Source organism: Salmo salar, chromosome ssa29, assembly GCF_905237065.1.
Source record: "Salmo salar chromosome ssa29, Ssal_v3.1, whole genome shotgun sequence".
In the NCBI taxonomy this organism is placed as follows: Eukaryota; Metazoa; Chordata; class Actinopteri; order Salmoniformes; family Salmonidae; genus Salmo; species Salmo salar.
The window spans coordinates 7,789,800-7,807,829 of record NC_059470.1 but is presented as its reverse complement, the minus strand read 5'-3'; the positions used below and the strand labels follow the sequence as shown (position 1 = coordinate 7,807,829).

General features: G+C 41.2%; 1 protein-coding gene across 4 annotated transcripts in view; it reads right to left on the bottom strand.

Annotated features, from left to right (window-relative positions):
* sugct (succinyl-CoA:glutarate-CoA transferase) overlaps window positions 1-18,030 on the bottom strand; it is a 233,569-nt gene that overhangs the window by 139,909 nt on the left and 75,630 nt on the right. For all 4 annotated transcript variants that reach the window (XM_045710639.1, XM_045710641.1, XM_014180626.2 and 1 more), the window contains 3 exons: window positions 8,640-8,711; window positions 8,338-8,435; window positions 7,005-7,107 (listed from right to left, as the gene is read on the bottom strand). In XM_045710639.1, coding sequence (XP_045566595.1) covers window positions 7,005-7,107; window positions 8,338-8,435; window positions 8,640-8,711 — 273 coding nt within the window. The remainder of the gene's footprint in view (window positions 1-7,004; window positions 7,108-8,337; window positions 8,436-8,639; window positions 8,712-18,030) is intronic.

The window sequence follows — 18,030 nt, the reverse complement described above, 5'->3', positions numbered from 1 at the left end:
ATGTCTTAAAGTAATGATGGACTGTCGTTTCTCTTTGCTTATTTGAGCTGTTCTTGCCATAATATGGACTTGGTCTTTTACCAAATCTTCTGTTGTTCGTAGGTTGTTTATTACATAATGTTGCTGCTACCGACTATTATGACTGAAAAGAGCTTCTGGACATCAGATCTGTGATTACTCACCTCAGATTAGACTGAGTTTTTCTTCAATGAGTCGGACAGGAGGGAAATACTACAGACACCCGACCAGGCCCAGATCCCCGTCATTCGCTGGAGAAGGAAACTGAGATTTCGCAGAAAAAGATCAAGCGACGAGTGGCTAATCTGCCTTTGCCTTCCGATCTGCTAGCTAATGTTCAATCGCTGGAAAATAAATTGGACGAACTGAAAGCAAGCAAATCCTACCAACAGGACATTAAAAACGTATATCTTATGTCGTGGCTGAACGACGACATTGAGAATGTATATTATTGTATATCTCACTGATCATCCCCAAAGCCAACACCTCCTTTGGCCGCCTTTCCTTCCAGTTCTCTGCTGCCAGTGACTGGAACGAATTGCAAAAATCGCTGAAGCTGGAGGCTTATATTTCCCTCACTAACTTTAAACATCAGCTATCTGAGCAGCTAACCGATCGCTGCAGCTGTACATAGTCCATCTGAAATAACCCACACAATCTACCTACCTAATCCCCATACTGTTTTTATTTACTTTCTGCTCTTTTGCACACCAGTATCTCTACTTGCACATCATCATCTGCTCATTTATCACTCCAGTGTTAATCTGTAAAATTGTAATTACTTCGCTACCATGGCCTATTTATTGCCTACCTCCTCATGCCATTTGCACACAATGTATATAGACTTTCTTTTTTTCTATTGTGTTATTGAATGTACGCTTGTTTATTCCATGTGTAACTCTGTGTTGTTGTTTGTGTCGCACTGCTTTGCTTTATCTTGGCCAGGTCACAGTTGTAAATGAGAACTTGTTCTCAACTAGCTTACCTGGTTAAATAGGGGTGAAAAAAAATAAAAATAATATACAGCTGGCAGGTTACACATTATAAATCGTCAGGATAGAACAGCAGCCTCAGGTAAGACACGGGGCGGGGGCCTATGCATATATGTAAACAACAGAGACACATACAAAGCTCTCCCTCGCCATCCATTTGGCAAATCTGATGAAGCAGATGCAAAACTACAGGACTGTATTGCTAGCACAGACTGGAATATGTTCTGGGATTCTTCCAATAGCATTGAGGAGTACACCACATCAGTCCCTGGCTTTATCAATAAGTGCATTGAGGACGTAGTCCCCACAGTGACTGTACACACATTCCCCAACCAGAAGCCATGGATTACAGGCAAAATTTGCACTGAGCTAAAGGGTAGAGCTGCCGCTTTCAAGAAGCAGGACTCTAACCCGGAAGTTTACAAGAAATCCAGCTATGCCCTCCAACGAACCGTCAAACAGGCAAAGCGTCAATACAGGACTAAGATCGAATCGTTCTACACCGGCTCCGACGCTAGTGTAAGGCTGGTCATGGCTTACATCAACACCATTATCCCAGAAACCCTAGACCCACTACAATTTGCATACCGCACCAACAGATCCACAGATGATGCAATCTCTACTGCACTCTACACTGCCCTGTTCCACCTGTACAAAAGGAACACCTATGTGAGAATGCTATTCATTGACTACAGTTCAGCGTTCAACACCATATTTCCCCTCAAAGCTCATCACTAAGCTAAGGACCCTGGGACTAAACACCTCCCTCTGCAACTGGATCCTGGACTTCCTGACGGGCCGCCCCCAGGTGGTAAGGGTAGGTAACAACACATCCGCCACGCTGATCCTCAACACGGGGGCCCCTCAGGGGTGCGTGGTCAGTCCCCTCCTGTACTCCCTGTTCACTCATGACTGCAGGCACAACTCCAACACCATCATTAAGTTTGCCGATGACACAACAGTGGTAGGACTGATCACCGACAACGATGAGAGACTATAGGGAGGAGGTCAGAGACCTGACCGTGTGGTGCAAGGACAACAACCTCTCCCTCAACGTGATCAAGACAAAGGAGATAATTGTGGACTATAGGAAAAGGAGAACCGGGCACGCCCCCATTCTCATCGACGGGGCTGTAGTGGAGCAGGTTGAGAGCTTCAAGTTCCTTGGCGTCCACATCACCAACAAACTAACATGGTCCAAGCACACTAAGACAGTCGTGAAAAGGGCACGACAAAACCTATTGCCCCTCGGGAGACTGAAAATAATTGGCATGGGTCCTCAGATCCTCAAAAGGTTCTACAGTTGCACCATCGAGAGCATCCTGACAGGTTGAATCACTGCCTGGTATGGCAACTGCTCGGCCTCCGACCGCAAGGCACTACAGAGGGTTGTGCGTACGGCCCAGTACATTACCGGGGCCAAGCTTCCTGCCATCCAGGACCTCTATACCAGGGGTTGTCAGAGGAAGGCCCTAAAAATGGACGAAAACTCCAGCCACCCTAGTCATAGACTGTTCTCTCTGCTACCGCACGACAAGCGGTACCGGAGTGCCAAGTCTAGGTCCAAGATGCTTCTAAACAGCTTCTACCCCCAAGTCATAAGACTCCTGAACAGTTAATCAAATGGCTACCCAAACTTTTGAATCCCCCCCCCCCACGTTGCTGCTACTCTGTGTTATTATCTATACATAGTCACTTTAATAACTCTACCTGCATGAACAGATTATCGACACTGGTGCCCCCGCACATTGACTGCTGCTCTTTAATTATTTGTTATTCTTATCTCTTACTTTTTTTTGGGGGGGGGGTTCGTTAAACTGCATTGTTCATAACCTGTTGGGGCTAGGGGGCAGTATTTGCACGGCCGGATAAAAAACTTACCCGATTTAATCTGGTTACTACTCCTGCCCAGTAACTAGAATATGCATATAATTAGTAGATTTGGATAGAAAACACTCTAAAGTTTCTAAAACTGTTTGAATGGTGTCTGTGAGTATAACAGAACTCATATGGCAGGCCAAACCCTGACAAGATTCCATGCAGGAAGTGGAAATCTGATTTGTGGAATCACCTTCAACACTTTGCCTATGAAACACACCGTGAGTTAGGATTAATTTATCACTTCCTAAGGCTTCCCTAGATGTCAACAGTCTTTACAAAGTGGTTTTAGTCTTCTCCGGTAAAAACTGACCGAACGAGAGGCCTGGAAAGTTGGTCATGGGGGGAGGGCCATTACTACTATGACGCGGGCGCCCGTGGGTACCCTTTCGTTCCGAAACGTTTAGTAAGACAATGCAATCGTCCGCCTTGAATATTATTGAAGCTCTGATTGAAAAAGGCCCTAAAGATTTATGTTATACAACGTTTGACATGTTTGAACGAATGTAAATATTTTTTTTTTGCACATTCGTGCAAGTCCCGCGTGCTTCAGTACATTATGAGTAGCCTTCGGAACGCGCTAACAAGAAGGAGCTATTGGGACATAAATAATTAACTTTTTCGAACAAAACTACATTTGTTGTGGACCTGGGATTCCTGGAAGTGCCTTCTGATGAAGATAATCAAAGGTAAGGGAATATTTACAATAGTATATTTGATTTTAGATGGTTCCAAGATGGCGCTAACCTGTATCGCCTAGCCTATTTTTCTGAGCATAGCACCACGTTTATTGCAAAGTGTGATTTCCCAGTAAAGTTATTTTTAAATCTGGCAATTCGGTTGCATTCACGAGATGTTAATCTATAATTCTTTGAATGACAATATTACATTTTAACAATGTTTTCAAATAGTAATTTTGTAAATTGTAGCGCTGATCCACCGGAAGCATTTGAGGGAAAATATTTTCTGAACGTCACGCGCCGATGTAAAATGCATGTATTGTGTAACATGATGTCCTAGGAGTGTCATCTGATGAAGATTGTCAAAGGTTAGTGCTGCATTTAGCTGTGTTTTGGGTATTTGTGATGCATGCTAGTTGCTTTTAAAATGGCAGTGTGATTATTTTGGGCTGGGTACTCTAACATAATCTAATGTTTTGCTTTCGCTGTAAACCCTTTTTGAAATCGGACAACGTGGTTCGATTCAGTAGAGGTGTATCTATAAAATGGTGTAAAGTAGTCATATGTTTGAGAAATTGAAGTTATAGCATTTATGAGGTATTTGTATTTCACGCGATGCGATTCCACTGGCTGTTGACTAGGGTGGGACGCAAGCGTCCCAGGTTCCCAGACAGGTTAAGGGCTTGTAAGTAAGCATTTCACTCTTCTGCGCATGTGACAAATAAAATAAAATTTGATTTGAATTCAACTTTAAGAAGGCACTCGTGTTAATTGAAATGCATTCCAGGTGACTACCTCATGAAGCTGGTTGAGAGAATGCCAAGAGTGTGCAAAGCAGTCATCAAGACAAAGGGTGGCTACTTTGAAGAATCTAAAATATATTGATTTGTTTAACACTTTTTGGTTACTACATGATTCCATATGTCTTATTTCAAAGTTGATGTCTTCATTATTATTCTACAATGTAGAAAATAGTAAAAATAAAAAACCTTTTGACTGGTACTGTGTGTGACCGAGCTGCTCAAATCGGTGTTATGTAGCAAAATTAGAAATTCGATTTTTTCCATTGGATAAAAGTAGACTCAGAGCTACAAATTGGTATTTCACACACTACAACTGAGTAACCATTTTTAAGTAATACTGCTTTGAAAGTTGATACACTTGTAAACTCACTACTGAGAAAATGTTATTTGAAAGTTTTGGTACTACTACTGGAGAGCCCTTCTTTGTCTACACCCATTCAGCATCATTCACACCCTCTTAAGCTTTAGCCCCACCCATCTCTTTAAGGTTTGATCCGAGCGTTCTGTACAAACAGCAGGCAAGCACCCAAGCTAACTTGCTCGCTACTTCCAGACACAAATGAGAGAACTGCTCGCTGAACATTACTCGCCCTAGCAGAGCTGGTTAGGCTGTTATGTTATCCAGAGCAATGGTGACTGCGACTGTGTTGTCAGATTGTCAGTTCGTAAATTCAGAGAATTTCGCGTTCAGAGCGCACACTGGACACTCTGGCCGATGAGTAAGGTTGATCCGAACATTCTGACCTCACAGCGGCAGTCAAGCATCCAAGCTAACTGGCTAACATTGGCTAGCTTGCTAGCTATTTACAGACACATAATGAGAGAACGCCCCACTCTGACCATGTTGTTCGCCCTAGCAGAGCTGGTTAGGCTGTTCTCATGTCATCCAGAGCGTAGGTGACTGTAACTGTGCTGCTGGCAACAATTTAATTACGCTTTTTTGCCAACATTTACTGACACCGGCCATATTCAATGGGTGTTGAGCGTTCGTAAATTTGTTGGTTATTCTGCGCTCTGGCATGCTCAGACAAGAGTGCTCTGAAATCGGAGTAGATGGCTAGACTGAATTTACGAACACACCGAAATGGTTACTTGCATAGCGGAGTCTTTTGTTGCAAAGAAAAAGCCATATCTCTGTGTTCTTTTGCCCATCTTTATATTTTATTTTTATTGGCTAGTCTGAGATGGCTTTTTCTTTGCAACTCTGCCTAGAAGGCCAGCATCCCGGAGTCGCCTCTTCACTGTTGACGTTGAGACTGGTGTTTTGCAGGTACTATTTAATGAAGCTGCCAGTTGAGGACTTGTGAGGCGTCTTCTTTCTCAAACTACACACTAATGTACTTGTCCTCTTGCTCAGTTGTGCACCGGGGCCTCCCACTCTTTCTATTCTGGTTAGAGTCAGTTTGCGCTGTTCTGTGAAGGGAGTAGTACACAGCTTTGTACGAGAGCTTCAGTTTCTTGACAATGTCTCGCATGGATTAGCCTTCATTTCTCAGAACAAGAATAAACTGATGAGTTCCAGGAGAAAGGTCTTTGTTTCTGGCCATTTTCATCCTGTAATCGAACCCACAAATGCTGATGCTCCAGATACTCAACTAGTCTAAAGGCCAGTTTTATTGCTTATTTAAATCAGCACAAGTTTTCAGCTGTGCTAACATAATTGCAAAAAGGTTTTTTAATGATCAATTAGCCTTTTAAAATGATCAACTTGGATTAGATAACACAATGTGCCATTGGAAAACAGGAGTGATGGTTGCTGATAATGGTACGCCTACGTAGATATTCCATAAAAAATATATATCTGCCGTTTCCAGCTACAATAGTCATTTATAACATTAACAATGTCTACACTGTATTTCTGATCAATTTGATGTTATTTTAAAAATGGACCAAAAAAAAAATTCTAAGTGACCCCAAACTTTGACCCCAAACGGTAGTGTGTATATATTTTTTTTTACCTTTATTTAACCAGGCAAGTCAATTAAGAACAAATTTTACATTTACAATGACAGCCTGGACAGAAGATCCACAATAATACCTTGTTTGTCATTAGTTTTCTACAGTCTTTTAAGCATTTAAGCTTTTAATTAATGTCTGTGACAGATCAAATATATGTTTTTCTGTCATCATATAAACACTGTCCGTAGTAATCTCTTTCAATCACTTATTTTTTCCCACCCTTATTTAGCATAGAGATCCATTTAAAGATGTCGGGGGTAACTATTTTGAAGATCTCTCATAATAACAAAAAACAGGTTGAGGAGCTGTGATGATAACGAGATATCAAGCAGCAAGCTAGTGGTTGTTCATTTTCACAACTCCCTCTGGCATCTACCAAATCTAAATCTGAGAATAATGTCCTGGCTTTTCCAATCAATAGCTATTTGTGTATATCAATGCAAGAATTTGGAACCCACAACCCATGGTCATTACAGAGATCAACTGTAAGACCCTGCCCTACCTGCTGTGCTTGCCTTCTGACAGGTCATCATTGCAAATAAATATATCTGTTCTTAATTCACTTACCTGTATTGATTAACATTTAATAAAATTAAAATAACAAAGTAGAGGGGGTGAGTCTCAGATGAACCTGACTCGGAGGCTGTGTGAGCCAAAGCACTGTGGGGACTGACCTGTGGTTCGGAGAACACCTGCTGGATGTTGTTGATGGGGCCGCAGGGCACGCCTGTCCCCTCAAACCTCCTCAGCCACTCGCCTGTCACCTCTTCCAAGAACCTGGGAGCCGGGGAGGAAGAAGAAAGGGTGGTTTGAAGAGTTTGAAGAGTTTGAAGAGACCGCAAAGTGAAGCTTTCAAAATTACAGCAGGGGACGAGGAGGAGGAGGCCACAGCTGGAGCTGTTCCAGAGACACAACAACTCCAGCAGGTGTATGTGGTCATATGTAGACCCTGCACTCAGCTTCCTGCCTTGCCCTCGATCGCAGAATATCCTTAGATGGCAAGAGTGAAGCATTCTCTCGCTTCACCCACAATCCCCAGCAGTTTTTCACTCACCATATACACACACACACACACACACACACACACACACACACACACACACACACACACCTTCGGGATAAAGAAACACTTGCCTGATTTGCCTTTTGTGCAGCCAGAAAGAAAAATATGCACCCCAAAACAATACACTGCTGTCCGATAAGGCCATGTCCGAATACCCGTACTAGCGTTCTAAATAGCAGTCATTTTCACATTTTTTTTATTTTTATAGTAAGTGAAAATGAAAAAAATGTGTATGCTTTAAATGCCAGGATGTCATACTAATTTCTGCTTTTGATCTAGTACAATTCGCTGGACATACTGAGGAAGAGAATCGTATTTTGAGACCCATGTGGGTCTGACCACAGCTGACAATCAGCTCTGGGGACGCACTGTACCAAAATGAACGATTGGCGGGAATCAACACAATTGTGCATTAGCTGACACATTCTAAGTAGCATGAGACTAGAATGTTATTTGTTGCTTACTTCATTAGTTTTTACTTAACAGTACATTCTACATAGTATGCAGTAAAATTAGTACACAGTATGCAGTTTAAATAAGTAGTAGACAAGCCAGATTTCAGACAAGGCCAGTGTCACGTAATGAGCCACCCTCCTCCGGTGGTGTTAGATAACGTCCCATTGCTAAATGCCTCCGATCCCATCGCGCCCCTTGACCCCTTAGAGAGGAAACAGTCGACTGGGCCTGGGGCCCAACGAGTGCTTTTCATGACAAAGCGACTGGAAGGGAGGGCAGATGAGAACATCTGTGTGAGTGGTCTCCGTGTCCTGTTGCCTTTTCTCTACGCCACATCCGTTACAGGCTCTCTGGCCAAACTGAGAACTTGTAGACTTACCAAACAACACATGAATATAGATGAGGCAAGCCGCCAGCTATATTTTTAATGTTTGCCATAAGTCAGATTTTTTTTAAAACTTTGTTTACTGTGAAGGAGGAGGCTTTACCTCTGGGAGAGGATGTGAAGCAGCTCTTGGCGATGCTGCACTCTGAGTGTGTTGCTTTTGTACTTGGGCTCGTCAGACAGATGATTCAGGCCTAGCATCTGGAAACACAAAGTCAATACTAAGTCACTTGGGAGGGATTCTGGGTGACAGTTCAGTGATACTAGTAGCACTGTGAAATACTAACCCTAATAGCAAACTTCGACAGGAAAGATTAACTAAAAGTAACATTTAAGCCCAATATGAAATTGCAAGATTATGTATTATATGCTGTTTGATAATGCATGAGGGGTCATGTTACTTACTTTGCACACTTTGACAAACTGCTTGTCGTTGCCCGCAGCCACAACCAGGTATCCATCTTTGGTTCTGAAACCCTGAAAACAAGATTCAAGGGTTTATTATTTTTACTGTTTTCTACATTGTAGAATAGTGAATACAACAAAACTATGAAATAACACGAGGTAGTGACCTGGAATGATTTCAATTAACAGGTTTGCCTTGTTAAAAGTTAATTTGTGGAATTCTCTTTTCTTCTTAATGCGTTTGAGCCAATCAGTTGTGTTGTGACAAGATAGGGGGGGTACACAGAAGATAGCCGTATTTGGTAAAAGACCAAGTCCATATTATGGCAAGACCAGCTCAAATAAGCAAAGAGAAACGACAGACCATCATGCCTAAAAGGCCAGCATCCCGGAGTCGCCTCTTAACTGTTGACGTTGAGACTGGTGTTTTGCGGGTACTATTTAATGAAGCTGCTAGTTGAGGACTTGTGAGGCGTCGGTTTCTCAAACTACATACTCTAATGTACTTGTCCTCTTTCTCAGTTGTGCACCGTGGCCTCCCACTCCTCTTTCTATTCTGGTTAGAGCCAGTTTGCACTGTTCTGTGAAGGGAGTAGTACACAGCGTTGTATGAGATCTTCAGTTTCTTGACAATTTCTCGCATGGAATAGCCTTCATTTCTCAGAAAAATAATAGACTGACGAGTTTCAGAAGAAAGGTTTTTGTTTCTGGCCATTTTGGGCCTGTAATCGAACCCACAAATGCTGATGCTCCATATACTCAACTAGTCTAAAGAAGGACAGTTTTATTGCTTCTTTAATCAGAACAACAGTTTTCAGCTGTGCTAACATAATTGCAAAAGGGTTTTCTAATGATCAATTAGCCTTTTAAAATGATAAACTTGGATTAGCTAGCAACGTGCCATTGGAACACTGGAGTGATAGTTGCTGATAATGGATTTCTGTACACCTATGTAGATATTCAAAAAAAAAAATATATATATATATCTGCCGTTTCCAACTACAATAGTCATTTACAACATTCATGTCTACACTGTATTTCTGATAAATTTGATGTTATTTTAATGGACAAAAACAGTGTATATATCTATCACACACACATACAGTGCCTTCGGAAAGTATTCAGACGCCTTGACTTTTTCCAAATTTTCTTAGGTTAAAGCCTTATTCTAAAACGTATTAAATTGTTTCTTTCGCCTCATCAATCTACACACAACACCCCATAATGACAAAGCAAAAAACTTTATTTATTTTTATTTATAAATAAATAAAAAACTGAAATATCACTGAATATCACTGAAAAACGTAAGTATTCAGACCCCTTACTCAGGAATTTGTTGAAGCACCTTTGGTATCGAGTGTTCTTGGGTATGATGCTACAAGCTTGGCACAGCTGTACCTAGGGAGTTTCTCCCATTCTTCTCTGCAGAACCTCTCAAGCTCTGTCAGGTTGGACGGGGAGCTGTACAGCTATTTTCAGGTCTCTCCAGAGATGTTCAGTCCCAGTCAATGAACTCCAAGCGGGCTGGCATGTGCCTTTTACTGAGGAGTGGCTTCCGTCTGGCCACTCTTCCAAGTTGTAGAAACATCAAGGATGATCAATGGAAACAGGATGCACCTGAGCTCAATTTCAAGTCTCATAGCAAAGGGTCTGAATACTTATGTAAATAAGGTACCCGTTTTTCATTTTTATACATTTGCAAAAAAATTCTAAAAACCCTGTTGATGCTTTTTCTTTATGGGGAATTAATTGTGTGTAGATTGCTGAGGATGTTTATTTATTTAATCCATTTTAGACTAAGGCTGTAATGTAACAAAATGTGGAAAAAGTCAAGGGTCTGAATACTTTTCGAAAGCACGGTATATACAAAAGTATGTGGACACCCCTTGAAATTAGTGGATTCGGCTATTTCAGCCACACCCGTTGCTGACAGGTGTTTAAAAATCGAGCACACAGCCATGCAAACATTGGCATTAAAATGGCCTTATGAAGAGCTCAGTAAATTTTAACAAGGCACCATCATAGGATGCCACCTTTCCAACAAGTCAGTTCATCAAATTTCTACCCTGCTAGAGCTGCCCCAATCAACTGTAAGTGGGGCGGCAAGTAGCCTAGTGGTTAGAGCATTAGGCCAGTAGCTAAAAGGTTGCTGGATCGAATCCCCGAACTAAAAATCTGTCTTTCTGCCCCTGAACAAGGCAATTAACCCACTGTTCCCCGGTACGCCGTCATTGTAAATAAGAATTTGTTCTTAACTGACTTGCCTTGTTAAATAAAAAAATATCATGATTTGAATTTTTTTTAAAGTGCAGTTATTGTGAAGTGGAAACGTCTAGGAGCAACAACGGCTCAGCCGCGAAGTGGTAGGCCAAACAAGCTCATAGAATGGGACCGTTGAGTGCTGAAGTGCGTAAAAATCGTCTGTCCTCGGTTGCAGCACTCACTGAGTTCCAAAGAGCCTCTGGAAGCAACGTCAGCACAAGAACTGTTCGTCAGGAGCAGTGGAAACGCCTTCACTTCACCATCTGGCAGTTCAACAGACAAATCTTTGTTTGGCGGGTGCCAGGAGAACGCTACCCACCCCTATGTATAGCGCAACTGTAAAGTTAGGTGGAGGAGAAATAATGGTCTGGGTCCGTTTTTCATGGTTTGGCCTAGGCCCCTTAGTTTCAGTAAAGGGACATTTTAATGCTGCCGAACACAATGATGTTCTAGACGATTCTGTGCTTTGTGGAAGGCCTTTTTCCCGTTTCAGCATGACAATGCCCCCATGCACAAAGCGAGATCCAAACATAAATGCTTTATCGAGATCGGTGTGCAAGAACTTGACTGGCCTGCACAGAGCCCCGACCTCAACCCCATCAAACACCCTTGGGATGAATTGGAACGCCGACTGCGAGCCAGGCCTAATCGCCCAACATCAGTGCCCGAGCTAAATAATGCTCGTGGCTGAATAGAAGCAAGTCCCCGCTGCAATGTTCCAACATCTAGTGGAAAGCCTTCCCAGAATATTGGAGGCTGTTATAGAAGCAAAGGGGGACCAAACCCATATTAATGCCCATGATTTTGGAATAAGATGTTCGACGAGCAGGTGTCCTCATACATTTGGTCATGTAGTGTAGTTTAAGGAGCAATACATTGGAGAGACTGATCTGCAATGGACAAATAAATTATGGCAGAGAAGCAGAGAGAGTGGTTATTTTGTTTTAAAATTATTGCTTTGGTTAAATCCCTGTTTCTTCAGTCATTGACTAAGGCCAACATTAATTTTATGCAACAATGTTCGTTGTAAGTAGATGATTATTTAACTAGAGCATTATCATGCTGAAACATGAGGTGATGGCGGCGGATGAATGGCACAACAATGGACCTCAGGATCTCGTCACGATATATCTTTGCATTCAAATTGCCATCGATAAAATGCCATTGTGTTCATTGTCCGTAGCTCATGCCTGCCCATACCATAACCCACCATGTGGCACTCTGTTCACAATGTTGAAATCAGCAAACAGCTCGCCCAAACGACACCATACACGTGGTCGGCGGTTGTGAGGCCGTTTGGACATACTGACAAATTCTCTAAAATGACATTGGAGGCGGCTTATGGCAGAGAAATGAACATTCAATTCTCTGGCAACAGCTCTGGTGGACATTCCTGCAGTCAGCAGCCAACTGCAGGCTCCCTCAAAACTTGAGACATCTGTGGCATTGTGTTGGGTGACAAAAATGCACATTCTAGAGTGGCATTTTATTGCCCCCAGCACAAGGTGCACCTGTGTAATGATCATGCTGTTAAATCAGCTTCTTGATATGCCACACCTGCCAGGTCGATGGATTATCTTAGCAAAGAAGAAATGCTCACTAACAGGGATGTAAACAAATTTGTGCACAACATTTTAGAGAAATATGCCTTTTGTGCATATGGAACATTTCTGGTATCTTTTACTTCAACTACTGAAACATGGAGCAAACACTTCATATGTTGCATTTATATTTTTGTTTCGTGTAGTTATATAGTTGTTGTATTTTGAGTGGAACACCCCTTTACGGTTTAGTAACCCCTCTAAAAGTTCCATGCAGATCCAGAGCAAGAGACCATGAGTTCACCATCCAGATGTTCTCAGGGGAACCAATCAGGCTACTGATCTGGACATTACTTGGTTCGCTAAATCACAGAGACACTCAATGATATGGTAACAGGTATGGAGGACAAAACAACAGATGACAACAAGGAACCTCTGATCCTTGAACCGAAACTTCCTTGAGAGTTCGGTGGAGATCCAGTAGTTTCTTTCCCAATTCCCATTCACTACTTCAAGAGACAAAACAGTCATCAACTTCGCTCTTTCAGTCTTGCATTTGTTGACAGTGCTGTCTCAACGGGGAGTGATTTAAAAGACATAACCTTGCAACCACCCACCCTCACTCTGGAGTAAATCAAGACATGCTTCATTGTTTGTCTGGGGTGATACACCTTAAAACAAAGCTTTGATTCATGTTGCTATCCCCTTTTAGCCCCCACATTTTCGCAGCTCATATTCCATGCCAGCCAGTGGGACAAAGGGAACTAGGGAACAAAGTGCACAGACAGTGGTTAATGAGATTTTGTTTTGACAAACTTTTAGCCATCAGATCAAATTATTTCAAATTAAGGAAGGGGAGCGATGGTGGAGGACTGTGGCAGAAAAGAGGGGAGACAAACCAGTTTCCCACTGGGCCCAGACAATCGCCCTTTAAACTGCTCTGTAACACTTTAGACTCAGACAGCTCTGTAGACAGACAGGTCAGAGAGGCATCAAACTGGGCCTAATGCAGGTTCCCTCGATTGTCCTCCCACCAGGGCACCTCACATGCTGGCATGAATCCTGAACGGGAATGGACAGCGAGGAACAACAGTGTTAAAATGGAGTCGTCAGTTTCCGTGGCTCATTGGACAATAGGCTAAGCTCACTTCACTCACAGAACAGCCCAATGGTTTGGTTTTCATTATAATAATGAATTATGAAATATTTAATAAAACAACAAGCATGAAATATTTAATAAAAAAACAAACATGAAATATTTCATAAAAAAACAACAACATTGAAAATATGGAATATGAACTCAATTACAAACCTGGACAACCTTTCACATACCAACAACTGGTTTCCTTTAACAAAATGTATTATCCCTCTGAATGGGCCACAACCCAAAATAATCCTCCAGTCCCATAATCCCCATGCTACATCATATATAATAGGTGAAACATTTAATTACCAGAGTGTTTGATGTTGTCAATTTTGCTAAGTAACCCAAGCACCCCCCCCCAAAAAAAATTAACTAGACTCTTGGTACTCTCTCATTCGAATGACTTAGTATCTCGTTTGAATGACTTAATTGTTATTTTGTCAAATTAGGTATCATTTGTTATGCAGCTTGTTAAACCGTGTAATGATAGTTGCAGCCATTCATTCACCGATTCCATCCATTGATATGAATATTCAGTGACAGTTCTTTGATAGCCTAAAGCAGGGCTTATTTTGTATGCCACAGCATGTAATTGAGAATAATTCGAGCAGATTTAAAAAATGGTGTTGGCCTTCTCTCCCATTCCAATTGTGCTCTGGTACTGCTCAGCAACAAGCTCTGGGAATGCTTTGTCTAGGATTTTTCATTTCCTTTATCACCATTATTTTAATTAAGCCTATTTGTTTGTAATTATTTATCCTACCCCACCCACAATATCTACTTTATATTCTACTTTCTAACATTAGGATATGTAGTTTCTATTTTTAAGGACTTCAAATGTATTAACAGAGGTTTTAGGTATGCAATACATAGGCTACTGTAATATATATATATATAACATTTTTCTTGGAATACTAACACCATAATATAAATCAATTAAGCTAAAACATCTTAAATAAATTGTAAATAATAAAAGGCCAGTATTAATTTATTTTCATAAATAAAAGGGAATAAATAAACTCAAACTGCAGCGGTCAAATGATTTGCACACAGAAGCAAGCACCAACAAGCTTCACATGTGCATTGAGTGTGGGAAAAGTGCTCTACAAATTAAATGGCTGTAGCAACCATTACACGGTCTGACAAGCTGCAAATGAGGCCTATTAGACAAAATACAAATTTAGTCATTCAAATTAGATAATAAGTTGTTCAAACGACTTAGTATCTAAGTAAAAAGTTGTTCGACTGCGATAAAGTCGTTTGACTGAGATACAAAGTTGTTCTAACAAGATACGTTTTTTTTTTTTTATTAGGTAATTTCAAGAGTCTACGCTTATTTCTTTATTTATTCCTTGGGCATCAGGGCTTAAGTGAGTCTAGTAGTCTGTTTATTTGAAACTGAGAGACTATGGCAGCTGTGACTAGATATGGAGGTAACAGTATCTAACCATTAAGGTTTGGAGCTGAGCTGGGACGAGAAGCAGTGGCGGTTCTAGACCATTTCAACTGGGGGGGCCAGATGTACTGTTAGAGGGGCCAGTTACATTAGACGTTATTGTTGTCATATCGTTTTCTTCACTGCATTGCAAAGACCATGTTCATAATCATTCAACAATTTATTTGCATTTCAATTATAATTTTCATTTGCATTACATATTCAGTATCAGGTCACGTCAACTGTATTCTCCGGTTTTTGTGGGGTTTTTTGCAAAAAGATCAGCAAATTCATCTAGACTCAAGGCCTTTGCCCTCCTTGACTCAATACACCTAAATTGCTTAATCTGTCATCTGACATTGTGGACCTGAGATACGTTTTCACCAGCTTTAGTGCAGACTCTGTTCACAAGAAGCAGTACTAACAGGGATAGAAACAGCTATCTTGCACAGTTTAAAGAGTTAAAAGAAAACGTATTTATAAGGCTCAATGAATAATGCCAGCTCTACTACACTGGAGGGTCTCTGCATGCCACTGTATTTTCCTTTCTAAAATTCTTCTGAACTGATGTAGTTCATGCCCCAAGTCCTCAATATTTGATTCATACATTCTAGAAAATGGAAACAGGGACTTCTCTTTGAGAAACACATCACTTGTAGGGTTTAGAGTTTGGATGCCATTCATTATGTCACAGTTTTTGCTAGGGAACCTTCTGTTAAGCTCATTGAGCATATGATCTAAAACAGGGTAGAAAAGGGTTATACGAAAACTACCTTTTTCTTGTTCTGAATCTGACCCCCTGTACTGAGTACAGTCTCCATTAAATTGAGAGTTTAGCTTTTTTGATCGTAGTCATTTTTGATTGTAGTCATTCAAAGTTTGAACTAAGGCTTCAACTAAATCAACAGCATTTGACAGGTCAAGTGATGAAGAATGTAGCATATCTCATAGAAATGTTGCTTCTCCAAACACTTTACGGAGTGTAACAAGACACACAATGAATTGTTAATCTATCTGTGCAAGCAGACCTCGTGCCTCAACAGATCTGTCACCATTGTGTTCTTGGACTATGTCTTGCAGGACTCGCTTAATGGCAGGTAATCTATCCATAATAGTATGTAGAGCCATATAATCGACATGCCCAGCGAGTGTCACTTAGTCGCTGAAGCTCTCTAGGTGCACCTGGGTACATCTCTTTTTGTATGCTAAGCCATTTTTGATGCACATATGACCCAGATGTGAAGACGTAAAGTCTTTCTAGTTAGAAGAACTGTCCTACCTCAGGGACAGCTTTGACTGTATCCACTAAAACGAAGTCGATCAGCCGATTCAAAGTGGAGAAAGCTCTCATGGACAGCTCCTCTGAAATAGTACCTGAGTACTAGAGATATTGGCTCTTTTTTAATTTTTTTTACATCTTTTGTTTCGTCTGCCATTATGCTAAAGACCTCACTGTCTCTCACTTCTTCTATAATTTTTATTCGAACCATGTCTGCCAAACAACTCAGAACCTCATTCTGAATCCCTTTGCTTGTATATTTTGCATTATGAATGGAAGTCAATCTTTTTTTCACAGTTGTGTCATGCTTAGCAATTGTTTCTAGGATTGCCATGAAGTTCCCTTTATTATCTGACTCTGCAGACTCATCGTGTCCTCTTTGTGCAATGTTTTGTGTGGCTGTAAGTAGTGGTACTTCTCCTATTGTTTTAATATAGTCCCAATTTTCTTGAACCTGTTTGTTGTGTTCCTTGTTTAGGGCATTTACCAGTGTTGCATTACTTTTTACAGCTTTCTGATAGTCTCTCCATGTAATCATTGCTTGTTTGTGCCGCTCAGACCTTGCATGAATTGCAAATCCCCCCTCTTTGTAAGTTGCCTTCCTCCAGTTGTTAAAACCCAATTGTGACTCAAATACAGTCTCTGAGACTTTGGGAGGGCTAAAATGCCTGCAGGAGTAACAAAACACAGAGTCAGATTCTTTTGAATATTCAAGCCAGGGGTGGATATGGTACCAGGCCGCCTTGAAGCTCCTCCTCCGGTCCCCCATCAGAGTTCTTGGGTATATGTTCATCATTGGCTGCACCGGTGGTTCCTCCCAGGATTTGCTGATATCTGCCAAAGAAAAAAATATATAATTAAAAGTATCTATTTGGGTAATTTTAGATATACCATTGCCATCAGGCAACTACTGAAATCCATCTGATATCTGCATCACAAGCCCAATAGCATGTTAAATAAGAATTAATTTCAATCACAAACCGACTCATTTCTATACACCATATAAACTGACTAATTGCACTGCTTTACAAGTAACCACAGATTTATTCAACATCACAAACCTGATGGTCCACTGCTTGTGGACGCACGAGGCTCCTCTGTTGGTGTCTCACTCTCAGCCTCTACCTCAGTCTCTCCATCTGTCTCACTTTCCTGCTCTACTATGCCTTCACTCTCAGTCTCTCCAATGGACAAGACTTCCTGCTCTCTCTCTGCAGGCTCTCTGCTCTCTCCACACCTGAACCATCTGGCTCTGTCTCACTGTCTACCTTGTCTTTTCTTTGGAAGAAGGACATGATGTCCTTTCTCTTCATTTTGGTGAAAACTAAAGAGCAAAAGCAATGGGGACCACGCTTATTAATTCATTTACTTAAACTAACTGACTTGCTAGGTAACTACCCTTTATGTCTAACCGTTTTACGTTACAATGCATTTACGGAGTGTGGTTTAAGTAAAAACACTCCGATCATATATTTTATCCTCTTTCATACTGCCACAAAGTAACAAACAGCCAGGTTAAGATAAGCTGATCTAACGTTACACTTCTGTAATGCATTTAATACAAATACAACATAAACAATTTTACTCACCTCTATATTTCCTTCTTTGTGCTTGAACTATAATATTCGTGCGGAATTTCTTACAACTTCTGAATAGAAAAAAAAAAAACTTGCAGATGCATGTGGTACGATATTGTTGTGTTCCGCCTAAAGCCGTCTCTCTAGAAAATG